Here is a 20,281-nt window from a genome sequence, read left to right as displayed (position 1 = left end):
ATGGTTTCTCACATAAATCAACATAAAACATATGTTGCTGCATGCAGTGTGCTTTTGCTGATTGTTAGAGATCTGGCAGCAGCTGGACACGTCAGTTGGGGATTGATCAGCTGATCCCAGTACTTTACTTTTGTTTTAGATCTCGATCTCCAGATCGCTTGCAACAAGTCAGAGTCCAACAAGTCAGAGTCCAATTCAAAATAATAAAACGTACGCAAAATGACATTCACTGAGTATTTCGCTTTGCACAGTTGCTTCAGTCTCTCGCCCGATGTCAATGCCATTCTAGACGTTGTTTACTCTATGCTACTTAAACACACACAGGGATTCAACATCAAGACAATGAGTCTAACAGTCCTCCAAGTAAAGAGGGTCTACCTATAACGTAACTCTGCGTAACTCTTGAATGGATTTTTTTTTCCTGACTCTTTTTTCAGTAGTACAGAGATCCATTCTATATTAATTAGTTCGAACAGATTATTATTATTTTTCCACCTTGCAGTCCAGTTCTTATTATGGAGTCCCATACGGTTTTCCTGGCATACAGTTCAGTGAACTTTAAGGTGTGTGTCTTTACATCAGTGAAGTGGAAGAAGAACTAGTTGGAAGACCACCATGTTCGAAACAGCTCTTTTGTGGAGTTATGAAACGAGTTTCAAAAGCAGGAGACGTTACAAGAATGGATTTGTGGAATTTTGTCCAAGAACGTGATATTTCAGAGTCAGTGGTGGAAATGTTAATAGAAGAAAAGGTAAGTTTAAAAAATCTAGTTGGTAATGCCACTGAACAGTGTAGAATAAACTGAAACCTATGGCTGGCTATACCTCACTAAACTGGATATCAGCAAAAATAAATAGCTACTGAAATAAGAACAAATATAATCAGTGAAAATGAATTATTAATTCATTCGAAAGAGTTTGTAATCTGTTTGAACCAGTTAGTAGCAGATTTTTCTTTTCCCTGACACCTACAGGTCTTAATACATTACCATTTTACTTTAATTTTCAAAACATACATTGTTCTTAATTGACATATTTTGCTTGTAGTTGAACATTCAAAAGTATACTGTCACCCTGAGTGGACATTTAACAAATCTCATTGTCCAAAGTTTCAGTTTCTCTATATAAGAAATTAATGCATTAATGCTTGTGCAAGAAGCATGAATGCCTGTTCATTAAAAGTGCATGTTACATTTCAACCACACTGATGAAAGTCATCTCTAATTAAATTTGTGTTTTACTTCAACAGCAAGAGTTGGTTTCTTATAAAGAAATAGGTTTGAACTATAACCTGCTGCTTTGTTTCTGTAGTCTTACATTCCAAGGCTCGGCAAATATTGTGTAGATATGTTTTGTGACACTAGAGGGCACTGTCACTCCTCTAACCCAACAGACAGATGCTCAGGACACAGGGTAAAAGCACAAAGTATTTTAATTCTACTTATAAACGGTGCTCTAAGCACCACAGCCATAATAACACAGGCAAGTAATTACAATAATAATCACACAATTCCCTTTCTCTATCTCCTCCACACCTCCAAGCAACTACCTCCCGACTCTGGCTCGCTTGCTGGGTTCACAACAGTCATTTATAGAGTCCTTGACCCGGAAGTGCTTTTGTCCTTCTGTCCATGTGACTTGCCAGCACCTCCAGGTCAGATGGAGTACATTTGGCATTGTTCTTTTCATTGTTTGAGACAATGACAGTGTTATTTCAGTTTCATTTGTTTATTTTTACCTTTACTGAAATTTTTATTATTGTTTTAAATATCTGTTTTGAACTTTGAGCAATTTAAAAATAGTTAATCACAGGGAGCTTTATGATTAATTTGTGCAAATTGTATGACCATATAACAGATAATCACCTATTATTTTTTTATTTACAGACAGTTGCTCAGTTGTGCCCACATCTAAAATCCATCAAGCTTCTACACTGTAGTGGAGTGGGATCAGAAACATTTGAGAGTCTTGCCAGTGGGTGCCAACAGTTAGAAAGCCTTAATCTACAACATTCTCAGGTGATTGTTTTGCAGTAGTAACTTGACAAACTATGTACTTTACAAAACAACAATAATATTATTTAAAGTACTAAAGAATCATTATGGAATATATACAGTGTGGTCCAGATCTAATTTGCAGATCTAGATTGTCTGAATGACTTTGATTTATGCGGGGAGGATTCCAGTTTGGCACGAAGACAATTCTTCATGTCGTCAGTTCGCACACTTCTTGATGGTCCGGGATTTTTCGGTTGATTTGCTAAGTAATAAACTTAATAAGTTATAGCGTAATGAAAATTGCATAATTAGATCTGGACCAATATATATATATATATATATATATATATATATATATATATATATATATATATATATTTTATATATTTTTTTTTTTATCATTATTAAACTTTTGTTAGTCAAATCCCTGTGTCAGTCTGTTTCATCTAATATCATTTTTTAATTTTGGAAATTTATACAGTCTTTATGACATGACTGAGAATACTCTTGTTATGGTGCACACAGTACACACTGGTATATCATGCAAAGTAAGATGTGGGTGGATCCTTGTAGTAGAGCTGTCAACATTTTTAGATTGTTTCATATTTAAAATATTGTTGCAATAGATATAAATGTGCAGATAGGTTATTCTCAATTTTTACAATGTGAAACAACTTATAAAACACTGTAAACCTGGCTACTTGCTATTTTCTACTACAGGTTCCAAATAGGATTCTGTTGAATTCCATAATGCTACAAACCATCTTTTTGAATATTCACAATGACATGCCCTGTTGGTGCATAGAGTTATATAAAATTATTATGAAAAGGAAGTTAGTCAAGTTGTGTTTTTTTTAAAAAAAAAAATTAAAAAAGGCATGCATAGTACAATACACAAACAACAAAATGCTTAAAAAAACATGTTCATTAAGTTTAAAATAACTCTTCATATTCAAAGATAAATAAATACACCTTTGTTTAACAGATAATAAAACTGAAGTAAGCCAAATTGTATTTTTGTATGTAAGCCTCCTGACAGGAGTTATGAATGAAACATGGGTCCTAGTGCTGCTTTTACTGTGCAAGTGTGTTTGTGACTGAGGGCATAATGATATCTTGTATTGCAAAATAATTTAGTTTAAAAAAAAAAAAAAAAAATGGTGTATTTATCTTGCTTTCAGAATTTGCATCAACTAATGTTAAAATTTTAATGGAGATTTATAGACCTTTAATGGCCATTGTAGTTACTTTTGAAAACTGCAGTTTGAAATTGTATTTCATATGCTATACTGTCTTGTAAACTAACTTGTACAGTACTCCATTTTTTGGTCACAGTACTTATAAATGATACAAATGATTATTTTGGTCTTTCATTAAAAATGTATAAACTTTTGTAATCTTCCAGGTTGAAACAGCAAGCTTAATAAACTTTTTGGAAAAATATGGTGGTCGTCTTAAACACCTCTGGATCACATATACTTGCCGATTAGTTGGAGTTATCAATGCTATTTCAGTAGGTATATTTTTTGATATTAATACTTGAAATATAAACTGTAATTTGCATTTGAAGTACTAGTTGCAGCACAGTTTTTGTTGTTTTGTGTATTCAACATCTGTTGACTCAGTAAAAAAAAAGACAACATCCAGTCTTTATTTATATTTATTTATATATATATAATTATAAGATAAAAAAATCTGCAATAATGTTTACAGTATTCCACATAGGTACAGAAAAATTGAAAGTGATTTTTAGGCTTCAGTTATATTTTTTTACACTATTAAGCAGAATATTACTATATAATAGACATTGCCTCATCATTTGATATTTTCTTATTTTCATTCAGACATTTTTAAAACATTTTTATGTACTTTGATTGAATTACAGAACTCAATAGTTTATTACATATTCACATGACTCATTTTTTAGAAAAAGTGGTTTCTACCTACAGTCCACCATTATTTGCACTCAAGGTGGTGCATATAAATGGTTTAAATAATGTGTCTTCAGACCCTCAAAGTAAAGCTGCTACTGTTCCAAGTTGAGAGAGAATGATGTGGTTAACAACCATCAATCTAATTTACATTTCTTCTTCTTATTTGTTTTTTTTTTATTTTATTTACGGAGATCTGTCTATAATTTACAGTATGGTAGTTTCATAAGACACTGATTTAGTATTGTATTTTTTTTAGAAAGGTTGCTGTCCTGAGCTTCAGCTGTTAGAAATAAATAATACTCTGCAAAGAGACTACAGTGACTACCGTCAGTTCCAGCTTGGCATTGAAGCTTTGCAGCTTGGTTGCCCTAAACTACAGGTAATATTTTGTAATTCTGTTTAATTTGTGGGGTTGGATGAAATAGAATTATAGAATGATCTTTATATGTTTATCCATACATCCGTTTTCAGAACCTGTTTAATCTAATTAGGTTGTGGACACCAGACTCTTATTTTGCTATCACTATGCACAAAGCAGACAACAACCTGTGTGTGTGAGATGGGGTTTGGGACCCACAAAGATATTGGAAGAGGCTGAAGTTTCCATACAGACACTATACTGGCTGAATTGTGAGCCTAGCACTTGACCTAATTGAGCTGTCAGCATAATTTGGGAATACAGTACACCAACTCTCCAATAAGCAAACCTCTCTTCTACTTAAAATAAAGATTATGGTAAAAGTTTTCTATTCATTGGAAATGACTTTCAATCAAGTAGCTAATTGAAAATAGTTTAGTTTTTGTATTTTTGTAATGAAAAATTAAGATAAACCAGTGATCTAATCAGAAGCTTTTTGTACCCATTCATATCACACGATAAAATGTGAGAACTGTGAATGACCCTATAGGGGTTCGATCTGTAAACAACATGTGGAAGCATACCTTTTATAAAACACATCTTGAGTGAAAATTCATTTTTCCAACTTAGTTACATATTTAATTCTTATTGATTTCATTACATAGTGTGTCTGGCAATGTCAAACAAAGGACACAGACCCTTAAAGTGTGAATCATATTTAATTGGAAAACAAACTTTTGTTGCTTGTTGATCATGATAACCTGAAAAGTGTACTCTCTCAATCTGTACATTATAAAGAAGTGAAAAAACAAATAGTAAAGTGTGTCTTCTCCATGCATTTGTACCATCTTCAAACTGAAAGGTTAACGAGGATAGAATTGCGCATTTGGCAGTCTATCAAATATTTTTTTTTAAACTGGCAAAACCATTTTTAACAATTTAAATTATATCTAAGCATTTCCATTCTACTAATGTATTCATCTATGAATCCACAACTTGTAGTGCTGCTTATTCATAAAGCATGCAAGTAATATTGTTATTTATTAAATGTTAGTGTTTGTTCAATAAAGTTTGTTATTTTATCTGCACTGGTTCTGATATTTAAATTTTTTTTTTTCATAACTGGTTGTTTTTTCTTGTTTTTTTTAAAGGTTCTTCGCTTGCTGAACCTTCTTTGGCTTCCAAAGTCTTCCCGTGCATCTGCGTTTTGTACGGCAGGTTTTCCTCACCTGGAGGAGCTCTGCTTAGCTACGTCATTCTTCTCCTTTGTAGAGGATCAAATTCTGCATCGAATCCTCCATGAATCACACAGCCTTCGAGTGCTCGACCTTCGAGGTTGCTACAGAATTACTCCTACTGGCCTTGCTAAATTACCCTGCAAAAGTGAGTATACTATATGACTAGAATTTATTTAACTGATCAAAGGTCTGAAAATGAACATGTATGTAAGCTAAAATATCTTCTAGTGTGGTACGTGCAGTTGAGGTCCAGTGCTGATAGGAAAATCTGATATTTTAAGTAAGATTATATATTTATAAACTTCATAGAGTAAAGTTAAGCTACCAGGATTTTTCCACCCAGCTTATAGCATTCCAATAGTTTTTAATGTTTTTGTTCAGGTCAGTGTGTTAGGGAATTGTTAACTGCCTGTGGCAGCAATGTAAGTGTGTCATGAAGACTTTGTACATGTAATTGTTATCTGTAACAACTGCTTGAATGCAGTTTAGTTCTATATTTGAAGTTAAACTCAAGCTGGCAACATACAGTATTAAAGTAATACTACTGTTTGTTTTAAGGGAATTCTATCATACTAGATTACACATATTACAATTATCATGCAGTACTGCTTAGTGTCATTAATATTAGTGGGTGGACAAATATTCCATCATCATTATGCTGTATGTAGTAGGCCTGTATTTTTAAATTAAATAAAGATGATCTCCAGTAGTAGACATGTGAAATTGTGGAAAATTAATGAGACCAAATGAAACAAACCAAAAAGCTGTAATTAGTGTACTGATGGATGGCTTAGAAGACAATGACATGAGGATGGACCCAAATGTAATAAAATGTAATTATTTTACAATAAAGTGCTCTTTAGTATCAGTCTCATTAATTTCCTGTAACACCATGCAGGTGGCTAAATAAAACCTGGTTGAAACGGCACTAACACCAGTTGTACTTTCTGAAAGCTATCCACTTCTTTTACGCTTCTGTGCTACTACATGAGTTTAGAATGGCTGCCTACCCAAACTGTCTGCTTTACTTGCTTTTCCCTGTTACTTAATATGTGAAGTGCACTGCCTGCTTTTCGTGTACTCTTAGTAACTAAAGGCAGACAAATGTTTTGATAGTTCTCTAACAATAGAGCATACGAAAGTCAGATGGCCGGTGAACATACTGTTTGACGTTGCTTTTCCAAACAACAGTACACCTTCATCAGGGCTTAAAATGGAATCTACTTAACAAATTTTTTTAAAGATACAGAAAAGACATGGCAAAACCTGAGCTTATATTCTTTACATAAAATCGGCAGACAGTCAACCATTTATGAAGCAATGGATGAACTGTATAATCCATCCATCCATTGTCCAACCCGCTATATCCTGACACAGGGTCTGCTGGAGCAAATCCCAGCCAGCACAGGGCGCAAGGCAGGAATAAACCCCGGGCAGGACACCAGCCCACCGCGGTGAAAATTGTTTACTATTGAACCGGCCCTTTTTTAAACAGTTAATTGAATGGAATAGCTTCTGTTCATAGTTAAGCTTTCTTTTTATTGTTATTTATGTTTATATATTTAATGGAAATTTTTGCAGATGTTGAATGCCTCTACTTAGGGCTGTACTGCAGCGGTAGCAGCAGCAACCAGCTATTGCCCAAAGAAGGGAGCTACCTATTTACTGAAAAATGGCACCATTGTCTTGCGGAATTAGACCTAAGCGGTCATGTTTTCTCTGAGAATGACCTTGAAACTGCTATAGCTAAACTTGCAATAAATGAAGGAAGAAGTCCACTCCGATCGCTAAACCTTGGTGGTACCAAAATTTCCTTGAATTCTGTAAGGTGAGTATACAGTTCTTCACTGGATGACATGAATTTATTTGTAGTTTGAATGGTATACTGCAGAATATTTGTATCCATCTAACCATTCTTTTTTTTTATAAATCACTCTTTCAGTTCATGGTCACAAGGAACTGGTGGCTATCCCAGCAATACTAGACTAAATCCAAGGACCAACCCTGGATAGGGTACAACAGTCCACTACAAGTCATATGTATATACACCCCCAACCCCACCTACACTCACTCATGTGATTCCAGTGTTATACTGGCCGTGAACCTAACACACTTGTAATACTTGAATTAAAACCCACAAGTACATAAGGCATGTGCAAAATCTACACAAGCAGTGCAATTTATCAGATTTCAAAAATGAACAATGGAGTTATCGGACAACAGTGCTCACGACATTAATATTTTATTTATAATATCAATAATTATAGTGTGGATTAAATAACTGTAGTGTGGATTAGTTTAGATAATAATCTCAAGAATGTATTCTATTTATGACTTGGTTATATGGGTACATCATGCACATGCCAGGCAAAAAGGCTTAAGGACAATAAGGTCAAGGTACTGGAGTGGTCATCACAAAGCCCTGACCGCAATCTGATTAAAAATGTGTGGGCAGAAAAGGTGTATGCAAAGAAGAAGGCCTACAGACCTGTCCCAGTTAAACCAGTTCTGCCTGGGGTAATGGGTCAAAATTACAACAACTTACTGTAAGAAGCTTGTGGAATGCTGCCCAAAATGTTTGGCTCAAGTTAAACAATTTAAAGGCAATCCTAGCAAATATTAAGGTGTATGTAAACTTGTGACCCACTGGAGTTGTGATATAGTCAATAAAAAATTAAATACTCTGAGGTCTGTGAACATTGTTGACAAAAAAAAAATCATTTTGACCTGCACAAAGTAGATGTCTTAAACGATATGCCAAATTTATAGTTTGTTAGTATAAAATCTGTGGAGGGGTTATATAACGAGTTTTAAAGAATTCAATGTAAACCTCTGACTTCAACTGTAGTTGTTTTGTTGTTTCGTGTTTCTTCTTAGTTTGCTCAACTGGCTGTCTGATTGCCTGTTAACTACAACTAGGAGGCAATTAGTCGGTCACCCTCTGTCAATTAAGGGCTTGCTTCTCTACATCTTAATTCAGAGGGAACAAGTGCAGGGAAAAAAGTACATCCTCATGTAAACTTGATAAAATGTATGAAGCTACATCAGATCGAAGTGTTACTATAATTATTGTAAATGTTATTTAAATCAAGTGTCTGAAAAGGCTGTGAAATCTAAGAAAAGTATATAAAAAGTAATGACGATGAAAGCTAAATGTTAGTAGAATTGTATTTGAACCATAATTGACTCTACCGACAGGGTGACTTGGGTCTTCACCCTGGCATATGTGAGAAAAAAGTAGTACATGTCTTGTATTGAATTCACCCACTCCATGTGCATTGGTGTTATCCAAGTCAAGAAGTATTTATCTTTCTTAAGGTACTTGTGTAAGTGGTATTCATTAGTTCTGTCATACTATTAGGAGAGTTTATAGCCATTATAAAATCACATTCCTTTATAGTTTGCTTATTACTGCATTGAGCATTAGGAAATATTATTTGACTGTACCTCTGCTGAAATAAACACTTCTCCCCACTTTACTCCAGACTGCTGTCACCAACTGACCTGTAGATTATGCCCTAAAAACTTAATTTCTACCTAAAAGTACCTGTGTTGCAGTTACAATCATGAAATTTCAAACATCTTGCCGTCTGTCAATAGAACCAGCATATTTCCGTTTTAGCAGTACCCTGCAATCTTCAACGGAATACACTTACGCGGTTACTCTACATGATATCTCTGCCCTTTGATCTAATGTACTAGTGACAGCTAGAGTTGACACTTGTAATGAATTTTGCACCCAGCCTTTCATAATAACCAAATTAATGTAGCAGTCTCCAAACCATATAAAATACTTATTTAGAGGCTTGGCAGTATTTGTAATATCACTATGTGGCCAGCAGGGGGCTCTTACCCTTTGGCCTGTGTGTGGATCCCAATGCAATAACGGGGACACTGCACTGTACTTATGACACAGTTCAGATAAGACCTAAAACCAAGGTCCTAACTCTCTGTGGTCATTTTAAGATCCTTGGGCATATTTTAAAAAAGTAGATTGTATCCCAATGTCCCAGTTATCACCTGTTCCACAAACGTTCCATTTGAATTTCCCCTTGGGATTAATAAAGTATCTATCTATCTATCTGTCTATCGGTCTGTCTGTCTGTCTCTAATTTGCTATATTCTCTCATCCCTTCACCACCTAATAACTAATGTATGGTGGCCATGGTGCAGTAATGGCTGCTGTCTCATCATCCAGGTGGGTGGTTATGGTATTTAGAATACTATCGCTGTTCCCTGGACCATTATATTGTTACAAGTTAATTACAATAAGATGCATTACACTAATAAACAATATGCGGTTAGTTTCGGTGTATTTATAAAGCCGCGTCAGGAAAATAAGGTGTAACCACACAGGAACAGTAGCACTGCTTTGGCGCTGGGTGCCGCCAGTCTGCAAAACTGAGTGGAGAACTTGCGTACGACAAGGTATGAGGTACCGTGGAAAAGTGCGTGGCTTTACGCCAAGTGTAGGTTTTATACATCTGAATTTGAACGTGGAAAAGTTCTTACGCACCGTTTCTGTGCGTACGCACCGTTTATACATGAGGCCCCAGGTGTTTTTTTTTGTTTTTTTTTAAGCATTAAACAACTTTTCCAGTCTTTTCTTGCTTCTGTTCCAACTTTTTTTGTAAAAAATTGCCCTGACATCAAGTTCAAAATGAACAGATGTTTTTCATAAATCAATAAAACCATTTTCAATTAAATGCAGTTTTTAAACGATTTGCAAATTATTTCATTATTTTTTTATTTATATTTTACACAGAGTCCCAGCTTTTCTGGAAATGACTGTATGAGGATAAATCTTAAAGCTATAATTTCATAAAGACCCTAATTTTAATAAATAAGGAATAATAGAAGTATCAAACACTTTAAATGTGTCCTTTTTCAAAAATGTTTTTCTTTATGTTGCCTATGGTACAGTTTGAGAAATAGTGCAATTTTGGAATTCATGCAACTAAAGTTAATTTCTAGTAGTAGCATATGGTCATTTGGAAAATATATATTTAATATTTCACCTTTCAACTAATTTTTGTTTTATTTTTTGACCCTTCATAGGCAGGTGATTACTCAGTGTCCACAGCTGTCTTTCCTAAATCTGGCATCATGTCGACATCTTCCCCGTGGTTGGAAAAGGGCATATAAAGGACAAGAAGACATACGCCAGTTACTACTCAGGCTCCTAGAAAGCAAGAGTGATGATAGTGTCTGTTAAAGATAAACCAAGGGTGAGCTAGATTACATATGCAAAGTAAAATAAAATATTAACCATGCAGTTCTCTTTCTCAGGTCAACCTCATACTTAAAATTGTCTGTTGCAGAATGAAATTCCTTGCAAAAGTGAATTTTGTTTATTTTAATGCATTTTTGTACTTTTTGTGACATTTGTTGAATAATAATAGAAATAAAATTATAAAATGCTTGAGAATGTAATCATTTTGGTTCAGACTGACTTTGCTGCTGGCAGCATTGTTTTACAAGGATTTTCACGTAAAAGTGAGTTGGGTTAATTGGTGACTCTATATTGGTGTAGGCATGTGGTTCATAAATGGCTGTAGCCTTGTGCTGGATGCTGACAGCTAAAGCTCCAAATAAGCAATCCTGCACATCTCTGTGAAAATGCAAGGAAAATCCTTGCAGGCCCAGCAAAGAAGTGCAGACTCTATACAATGGCTAGGCACAATGTCGAGTCATCAGTGCTTGCCCCTGTGCCCTCCTAGTTGGGTCACTCAAATTATAAAAGTATATGAGTGAGTGGATGAAGATACAGATTTCAAATTATGGATATGTCTGTCTTGATGAATTCAAGCACAGCTTTTTATTAAGTTGAGCTGAATTTTCAAAATAAATAATATGTATCAAGCTCTGTTTTGTGAATAAAAAATGGGAAAGTATAGTTTTTCATTAAAATGCAGTCTCTCTGAGAAAATGCATTTTTACTTTCATGGCTGAGCTCCTGCAGCATATATTGCGCTATTGCCTAAAAGCCTTTGAAGAACGGCACTATTGTTAGCACCATGGTCAGGTTTTGAGGGTCATAGCAGATGTCATTACCACAGAGGATGTGCACAGCAAGCAGCAACAACTAGCAAGGAAGAACATCACCTCCATAAGGACTGAGCAGAGACTGCAGGAGCTGCACAATTCGCCACAGGGACGCCTCTGACAAACATGAGACTAGCAGCTGATGGTTGACCTGGGGAAACGGCTCAGATTCCGTGACGCCACTGCAGAAACCACACTCGGGCTGGACATGGTCCTGGTGTCGGAGACATGACAAGTGGTCATGCTGGTACTGTCTATTCCTAAGATGACAGTAGCCATCGAGATGAAGAGAGTCAAGTTTGAACAGCTTGTAAGAAAATAGCACAACAGGTGATGGAGGACCTAGTGTAAGGCCATTTAAGTCGGATGTAGATGCTTCACAGGTTAATCCCTCTACCGGGCACTTGAGCTCCTTGGAATCTTGGGACTGAACAGTATTAGAGCCTTCACGAAAATCACAGATGTCATAGAATGGATGTTTAGAGGGCTGTGGATCAAGCAGAGGGATCTGTGGACTACACAAGCTACTTAGACAGAATCCTGGTGACCTCTGAGTCACCTGGTCAAGGGTGCCTGATGTTGCATGAATCAAAACACCCAATGACCACAAGTGATGTCACTGACCATGTGTCCAAGTTGCACTGCAAGTTGTGTGCTGAATCAGCAAAATGAAAAAGGAATGTGAAGAACTGTGGTCAGACAAGGTGAAAGTAGATAGTGATCATTGATGAAATGCTCAAATAAAGATGCTTGCTTACACATCGAAGGACCTTTATATGTAACTGTAAAATATTCATTGCTGTTTGATGATATTTGTCGGTTATGTTTTCATTTGTCATGGGGAGTTTAAGGGCAAAGACATTAACTAAAAAATTTAGGACATTTCTACTTTTGCCCCTGTGACCTGACAGCAATTGGATGTTTCTCAAAGGTAATGATTCCAAGCATGTACCACATTTTGCTCACCACAAAAATTAGTATTTCAAAATTATCATTTTAACCTCAAGAGTGGAATCCATTAAAAACCTGTGGCTCATACTGTACGTGCAGGCTCTGAAAGCTATAAAGACGTTGGAATGGTACTGTGCAGAGGAATAAGCTAATGTCCCTTATAGCATATTTTCCAGCTTGTGATAAACATTATAGATAGAGAGTGCAGTGCCATTACACATGAAGTGGGTGAGTATAAAGGTATTAAAAACTGAAATTTTGATTCTTAGTTTTCTGGAAATGTATAATTTAATCCGTCTAATTTTGCTTAATTTCACAGTGTAACAATGTAAACTCTGACACATGAAAATGTAGAATACAGTACTTTAAATTCTAATACTTAAATAACAAATATGAAAGAAAATAAAAGCAAATGATCCTATATATGCTTGCCTCCAAAAGAGTTCACGATCAAGAAAAACATGACAACAATACTTCCTTGCTAGAATGCCTTGTGTGAGGTTAATTCTGGATTCAAGCAATGTACCTTCACCAAACTGATAGAACAGATTTTAATTTCACTGGCAATTTACAGAAAATTCTCTAAATCACACAAAGAGCAGATGTGACACTCATTGGTTGCTCATTCCTATTGGTGTTAACTCCTATGGACCTTTGGATCTGTATGACATAATAAATTGATGACAGAAGTAAATTATACCTTTAACTGAAGTATCTCCTAACTTGTGTTGTTTCTGTAGTATGATACTTTAAACTTTTCGTATTTATGTGTCTTGTTAAAAAGTACTATAAATACTGTTAAGGATAATATACAAATCCAGAATTAAAGGAACAGTCTAACAAAAAGTAAATACTTTTTATGTTACTTATCATATATACTTTGTAAAGGTGGCCAAGAAAAAAAAATAATCTCATATTTTAATGGAGAATGGAGAGAAAGAGGTTTATGGCGTAACAGAAGCTAACAGCAGTTCTGTACAACTTTTAAGTAATAAATATACTTATATATTGTTAATGCATATTGTAAACTATTTAAACTTTTTTTTTTTTTTTTTAAGATTCAACAGTCTTTATCCTGATGAGTATCATGCATTATTTATTTCTTGTTGTTGGTCGGTCTTTCAGTAGTCATCTATTTATTTGAATAAAATACTAGCTATCTCAAGAAGCTTCTTAATTCAAAATCTTGAAATCTATGTTCATCCTTCCATCCATGTACAATATCATATTCAAGAACTGTCCTAGTTCAGAATCTTGAAGTATCTATCTATCTATCTATCTATCTATCTATCTATCTATCTATCTATCTATCTATCTATTATATAGTGCCTTTCATATCTCTCTCCCTCTCTCTCTCAAGAACCTTTTTAATTCAAAATAATGCTGGGTGGCATGTCCCAACTTAAGAGCATTGGCTTTAAAATCAGAAACCAACCATGGCTTGTGTTTTTGAAATGTAATAAATGTTTCTGGTCTTGTGGTGAGTTAAGTATACTCTATTTTTTACCTAGGGAGTGTAGCAATCTCAGTATTTGTAAATTTTACTGCTTGCATCAGAAGCATCTTGCTTAGACCAGTTAGGATATTTTAGAAAACAAATATTTTAATTTGATAGGATGAAGCAGTGGGTTGCTATATTGGGTTAAATGATTATGAAATTATATTGTCCATTTATAGTTTGCACATTGTCCTTGTGTCTACTTGTGTTTTTTTTTTTTTTTTTCTCCCAGGTTCTGTGGCCTTTCCCCCTCAACCCTAAAGATGTGCCGGTAAATTAGCAATTCCAAGTTGGCTTCTTCAGTGGATGAGACTTGGATATGTGATGGACTGGCTTAGTATGTAGGATTGTATTTAATTATTTATAAAGTCACAAAGCACTGTACACCACAGCAAACAATTAATACACACAGTTACAACAAAAAAAAATTTAATTATACTAACATTTCAACAAATGAACAAAAAACGGAAGAGCCAAAAACGGCTATCCGTGTACTATCCTAAAAAAGGTGCCTCTTCAACTGTTTTTTAAATGTATCAATTGTTTCAGTAGCCCATAAAGCACAAGGAAGTCTATTTCACCATTTCAATGCAACGGACTAAAAAGCCAATTCCCACAAGACTGAATATGTGGAACAGTAAGAAGGCCCTGGTTAGATATTCTAAGTTGGCAACTAGCAGTATAATGTTTAAGAAATCTGAAATATATCATGTTGTTTGACCATGCAGTGCTCTACAGGTGATTAGTAAAATTTTAAAATTGGTTCTGAATTCCACCGGAACCCAATAAAGCAAAGATAAAATCAGAGTAATGTGAGACCACTTACTAGAGCTGGTAAAACAATCTACCAGCAGCATTCTGAATAGACTGAAGACGCACTAGCAATGTCTGTTTTTAAACATGTAAATAAAGAATGATCATAATCAAGATGTGAAAAAATAAAAACATACATTAATGTCTTCATTCGAGCCTTCAATACTGTTGTTCTTAGTTTTGATATAATTCTCAGATGATTAAAAGCAAGGGTGAGATAAGGACTTAACATAGGCATCAGGATTTAAATAGTGGTCAAACATACTGTAACACCCAGGTTCCAGACACAAGATGTGAAATTGGGCAAAACAGCCGGTAACCTGAGACTGGTCTCTGCATGAAAATTTATTGAGGCAATAGTTAAAACGCCAGTTTTTTTTTTAATTGAGCTGTAAGAAATGAACAGCTAGTCATTTATTTATTTCACTCAGGCATTCAAATAGGGCTGATAACATATGGTGGTTTTGTGGTTTAAAAGAGCATGAAAGCTGAATATCATCAGCCAAAATGTGATATGAAATATCTTTAAAAGAACTTAAAATTTGAGCTAATTGAGGAATGTACAATGAAAATACCACTGGCCCAAGAATGGATCCCTGAAACACTCCACATGACAAGGATGCCCGGTCTGACATGTACTCACCCATGCTAGCTGAGAGACTCTCTTCTGCCAAATAAGAAGTAAACCATTCTAAGGCAGTCTCAGAGATACTTTAACCTGTTAATTAGAAGTGTATGGCCTACTGGATCGAATTCTGCACTAAGATCCAAAAGTACAAGGATGGAATGTATCCCAGCATCAGCAGCCATCAGAAGGTCATTAGCCACCCTAAGAAGTGCCATTTCTGTGGAATGTTGTAATGAAATGGACCTAAAATTTGATATTTAATAAGAAAAGCAATCAGTTGTGATTTGACTGCCTTTTCTAAATTTTAAGCTAGTAATGGGAGTTTAGAGGTAGGCCTCAAATTATTAAAATAAGAGGGATTAAGATTGATTTTTCAACAAAGCCTGCATAATAGCAGTAAGGTGAAAAGAATTGATCATGGCCACCAAATTTGGGCCAATCAAGTGAAGAACTCGTAAAAATAGAGAGGTTGGAAGACTGTCCAACACACAAAACAAAGTATTTAAATTCTAAATTAAAGTAAGAAAACTGTCAAGAAATACTGGGGAAAAGGAATTTAGACTGAAAGAGCAAGGGGGAACAGCCTGCACAAAGTTTGGAAAAGCCGAGATATTTGATTGAATGGAAGTGACTTTTTCAAAAAAAGTAGTTGAGAGTATTGTTACAATCAGTATTTGAAGAAACGAGAAAATTAACAGAGACAGGAAAAACGATATTAGAAGTAGTGTCGAACAAATCTTTGAAATTAAATGAGCGATTTTATATCAATTGCGCAAAATACAAATCCCTAGCTTCCTTTACTGTCTTATAAGTACAATGCAAATCTTTTAAATAAAGATGGTAAACTTCCAATTCAGTCTTTCAACAGTGGCACCTAACACTATGAATAGATTGATTTAGCCAGGGCAAAGGCTTGCCATCCTGACTACAACTTGATTTGAAAAGTGTAACAGAGTTTAATATATCAGTACATTGCTGGTTGCAAAAGTAAACTGATGCCTCAGCATCATCCCCATCAAAGTCTTTTGAGCTATCAAGCAGATTAGGGAACGGAGCTCGTGCATGTGTAGGTTGTCTAAGAGGGACAAAGTCAACACAATATAGCACATCAAACAAAATACATTTGTTCCTGCCTTAAGCACAATGCTGCCAGGGTAGACTCCAGCACCCCTCTGTTATAAACTGAACTCTGCAAGCTTGATAATGTTATAGTCCAGTAATAACCTTGCCAGGGTAATACTGTGAGTATTCTCTAGTGAACTGTTTAACTTGTGATATACTGTGTAGCCACTAGGCTACACTGTCTGCATACAAATAATTATGTACTACAGGGAATGATTACATTTTGCAAATCTTAGTATCATGAGTTTCCTGTATTTTAATATGATTACAAAAACTTACTGTTAGGATATTTAGTAAAAACCTCAATAATATTTAGTATTTTGACCAATATTAAATTTCTTAAGTGCTAAGAGTAATGTTTTGCCATCTATGTTAAGTTTCTTTTCTTTTTTTTATACTTATTTAATACTTCACAGGATTTTACCAGAGTTAGAAAAGGACTGTGTCATCATGCATCTTCATAAGAAAAAACTATGTACAGGTTATTTTTGAAGTGAGAAAATTTTATACGAATTTTCCATCCACAGCAGTACTCCTTGCATGAACTGAAGTGAACAGGTAAGATTTACAGAGAGAGAGAAAGAGAGACAAAGAGATGAGAGAAAATGAATGGATGGACCAGATTAAAGGCTACTTTTGTTGTGAAAGACATCTTTTAGACCATGCAAAGGCTAAGATTAAAGTGTAATTATTCATAGCTGGAAAAAATGTGAATAATGTCTAAGAATAAGTTCAAATTCTATTAGTGCTTATTTTAACAGTTTCACCGAGTTCTCACAAGGCAACAATGGCAGGTTGTTTGCAGAAGATCAAGAAAAGTGAGATATTCTACAATAGGCTTGGAAATGTTCTGGATCCTATTTGCTCTGACAACAAAAAATTATGTTATATCAATGTTATTTGGCTGGACTAGACCAAGGGGTCACCCATGTAACACCTGGCTACGGCAGATAGAAGGTCATTTCGGGAGGGTGGGACTGGGCCGTGTGTCTGTCATGGGGTTGTTTGCCAAATAGTATCCCGAGCTGTTTCGTTGTGTGGTGGTGGGTTTGGCAACGAACTGTACCAGTGTATGATCCCCCAACTTGACTTGACTTGATGATATTTGCAGGATACTCTCTCTATGAATTATAATACATATGTTTATTGAAGGATGACAGGCAACCTTGGTATGTGTACTGGTTATGCAGAGTAACAGTGTTGCATACAGTACAATCAAAATAGCAAAAAGAGTGTGAGGCCATTAAGAGGCCAGGACCTTAAGGTAGGCCTTACCCCAGGCAGCCTGAGTCCAAACTCCACAGGCAAGCTTTTGCTTGTAAAGTCTCAAAATGTAAAGTTATAAAATATCTTAACTGTCTCAAAATACACTAAAATCCCTTACTAGGTAATGAAACCATCAGATACGTTGCTAGAGGGACAATACTAACAAGGAATCTTTATAAATGCAAAATGTATTCAAGAAAAAATAAAGCTGAATAAGCTGAAAGGATTTGTCTAAAAAGGCAGTCCAAGACGAACCAAACAACACCAGTTCCAGAAGGTAGAAGCAAAAGTCCCAAAACAACCTGGAATCAATACTATACTGACTATGACCACTCTTCCACAATCAATGAACCACTGAAGAACCTACTTCCCATTCTGAGGTGTAAATGCTGAGGGCGGTCCTTCAGCAGTGATGTTTGGTTGGTCCTACCCTTTGAGGTTCCACCCACAATACACAAGAAATGAAAACAAATATATAAATACTAAATAATAAATAAACATACTGGTGTTAACAAACTATACAGAATAAAAAAAACATACTGTACTGTGATATATCTTCATTTGAAATAAAAAAAGAAGTGTCACAAAAACAAAGTTTATAGTCCATAGGACAAGGAAAAAAAACACAAAAAAAAGACGTTTGATCAAAAGAAAGTGTATATAGCAGCTGATAAATGGTACATGACAAAATGCCGTTTTTATACTAAAATCAAAATGGGAACAGGAAATGGTTGGCATGATATAATGTCGATGCTGTGGGATGGAACCGACGTTATTAATAGAAAACCAGAAGTGATGTTATCATGGAGTGTCAGAAGTTGCGTCTTGACAGGCGCCGGAAGTGATGTCATGGTGAACAATTTGGAATCCGGAAGTGCAATCTTTATTTTTCTTCGGTTTTCCTGCTGAGAAGAACAAGAGAATTGGGTTAGTACCGTGTGACAACCCCTTGTCTCGCGATGGATGTTTCACTCACCTTTAGGCTTTTTGACTGCCTCCTAAGCGCACGTGTGTGACAATACCTAATTTTGGAATTAGTAACAAAGTTAAAATAACTCCGCAGTGAGTTAATGAAGAAGTAAAAAAGCTGCAAAGGAAAAAGCAGATGTACAAGGTTTATAAGACTACTACCTCCAATATGAATTGTAGAGGATATGAGAACATGAGGCCATTCATTAATGAGGATATTAGGGAGGCTAAAAGTCACTTAATGTCACAAAAATGACCAAAAGACATGGAAAAGGTTTGGGGCAGCCACCCGTATAATTTTTGCCTGCTGCAAAACTGTGTCAAAATAAGAGACATGTTCACACAATTGAGTCTAAAACAGAACTGATTAACTAGAAGCAAGATGGCGGCTTTAAAGGCCAGTGGAGGAAGTGATGTCATCAGGACTGGAACCGGAAGTGACATCGTTGGCTGCCCCAGAGCTGGGCAGGATTTCCCTAGAATGGTCTGCAAAAGATCGAGAGGGAGAATTAGTGCACTTTGCCACCCCCTGGTCTGGCGTGGAATTACATGTACTCAAGCCCTTTAGTTGTCTCCTAAACATGTGTGTGTGACAACCGTTATATAACAGAAAAGGTGAAAGATGACCCAATGAGATTCTTTCAGAAATTAGGTAGTAAAAGAACAATCAAGAAGCAGGTGAAATGCAACAGGAACAGTAAAGGGGAATTAAAAAAATAGCATATGCTCTAAACTTGCATTTTTCAGAAGTTTTCACATGAGAGGAAGTGGATAACCTCCCAGAGGTAAATAAACTATTAAGGAGGTACTGATTGGTTTAGAAATTATAGAGGGAGAAGTACTGCTCAGATTAAATACGCTGAAATCAAACAAATCTCCAGGACCAGATAATATTTACCTTTGAGTTCTTATGGAGGTTAGCGAGTACATATAAACCCTTGACACATATTTTTAAGAAGGCACTGCACACTGGGGAAATTTCAAAGGACTGGAAAATGGCAAATATTATCCCATTATAAGAAAGGGGTTATTGAGTAGATCAAATCAGCTATAGGCCTGTAAGTTTAATGTACATCACAGGTAAATTAATGGAAGGATTTATTAAGGGTAAAATTGAGCAGCACATGGCAAGAATATGAGGTTTAATGAGCAATCAGTGGGTTCAGAAGAGGGAGGTCTTGTTTTACTAATATGCAGGAATTCTATGAGGAAGCAACCAGAAGATATGATCAAAGTGGAGGAAGTGATATTATTTATCTTGACTTTCAGAAAGCATTTGGTAAGATGCCACATGAGAGGTTGAGTATCAAATTAAAAGAGGTGGGAGTTCAGGGTGATGTTTGTAGATTGGTACAGTATTGGCTCTTACACAGGAAGCAGAGTTTGATGGTGCAAGGACCTTCATCAGAATTGGCTGACATTAATAGTGGTATCCACAGGGGTCAGTGCTAAGGCTGCTGCTA

General features: G+C 35.6%; 1 protein-coding gene across 2 annotated transcripts in view; it reads left to right on the top strand.

Annotated features, from left to right (window-relative positions):
* fbxl6 (F-box and leucine-rich repeat protein 6) overlaps positions 1-14,918 on the top strand; it is a 38,248-nt gene extending 23,330 nt beyond the window's left edge. Inside the window, exons 6-12 of one of the 2 annotated variants that reach the window (XM_039737384.1) lie at positions 1,886-2,017; positions 3,402-3,509; positions 4,187-4,309; positions 5,440-5,671; positions 7,108-7,354; positions 10,585-10,754; positions 14,253-14,918. In XM_039737384.1, the coding sequence (XP_039593318.1) occupies positions 1,886-2,017; positions 3,402-3,509; positions 4,187-4,309; positions 5,440-5,671; positions 7,108-7,354; positions 10,585-10,741 (999 nt within the window). In that variant the 3' untranslated portion in view covers positions 10,742-10,754; positions 14,253-14,918. Of the gene's footprint in view, positions 1-1,885; positions 2,018-3,401; positions 3,510-4,186; positions 4,310-5,439; positions 5,672-7,107; positions 7,355-10,584; positions 10,925-14,252 lie in introns of those variants that run through there. The other variant, XM_039737383.1, reaches the window with a different exon arrangement.
* The last annotated feature ends 5,363 nt before the right edge of the window (positions 14,919-20,281 follow it).

Source organism: Polypterus senegalus, chromosome 15, assembly GCF_016835505.1.
Source record: "Polypterus senegalus isolate Bchr_013 chromosome 15, ASM1683550v1, whole genome shotgun sequence".
Lineage (NCBI taxonomy): Eukaryota > Metazoa > Chordata > Cladistia > Polypteriformes > Polypteridae > Polypterus > Polypterus senegalus.
This window is presented reverse-complemented; position numbering and strand designations above follow the sequence as displayed.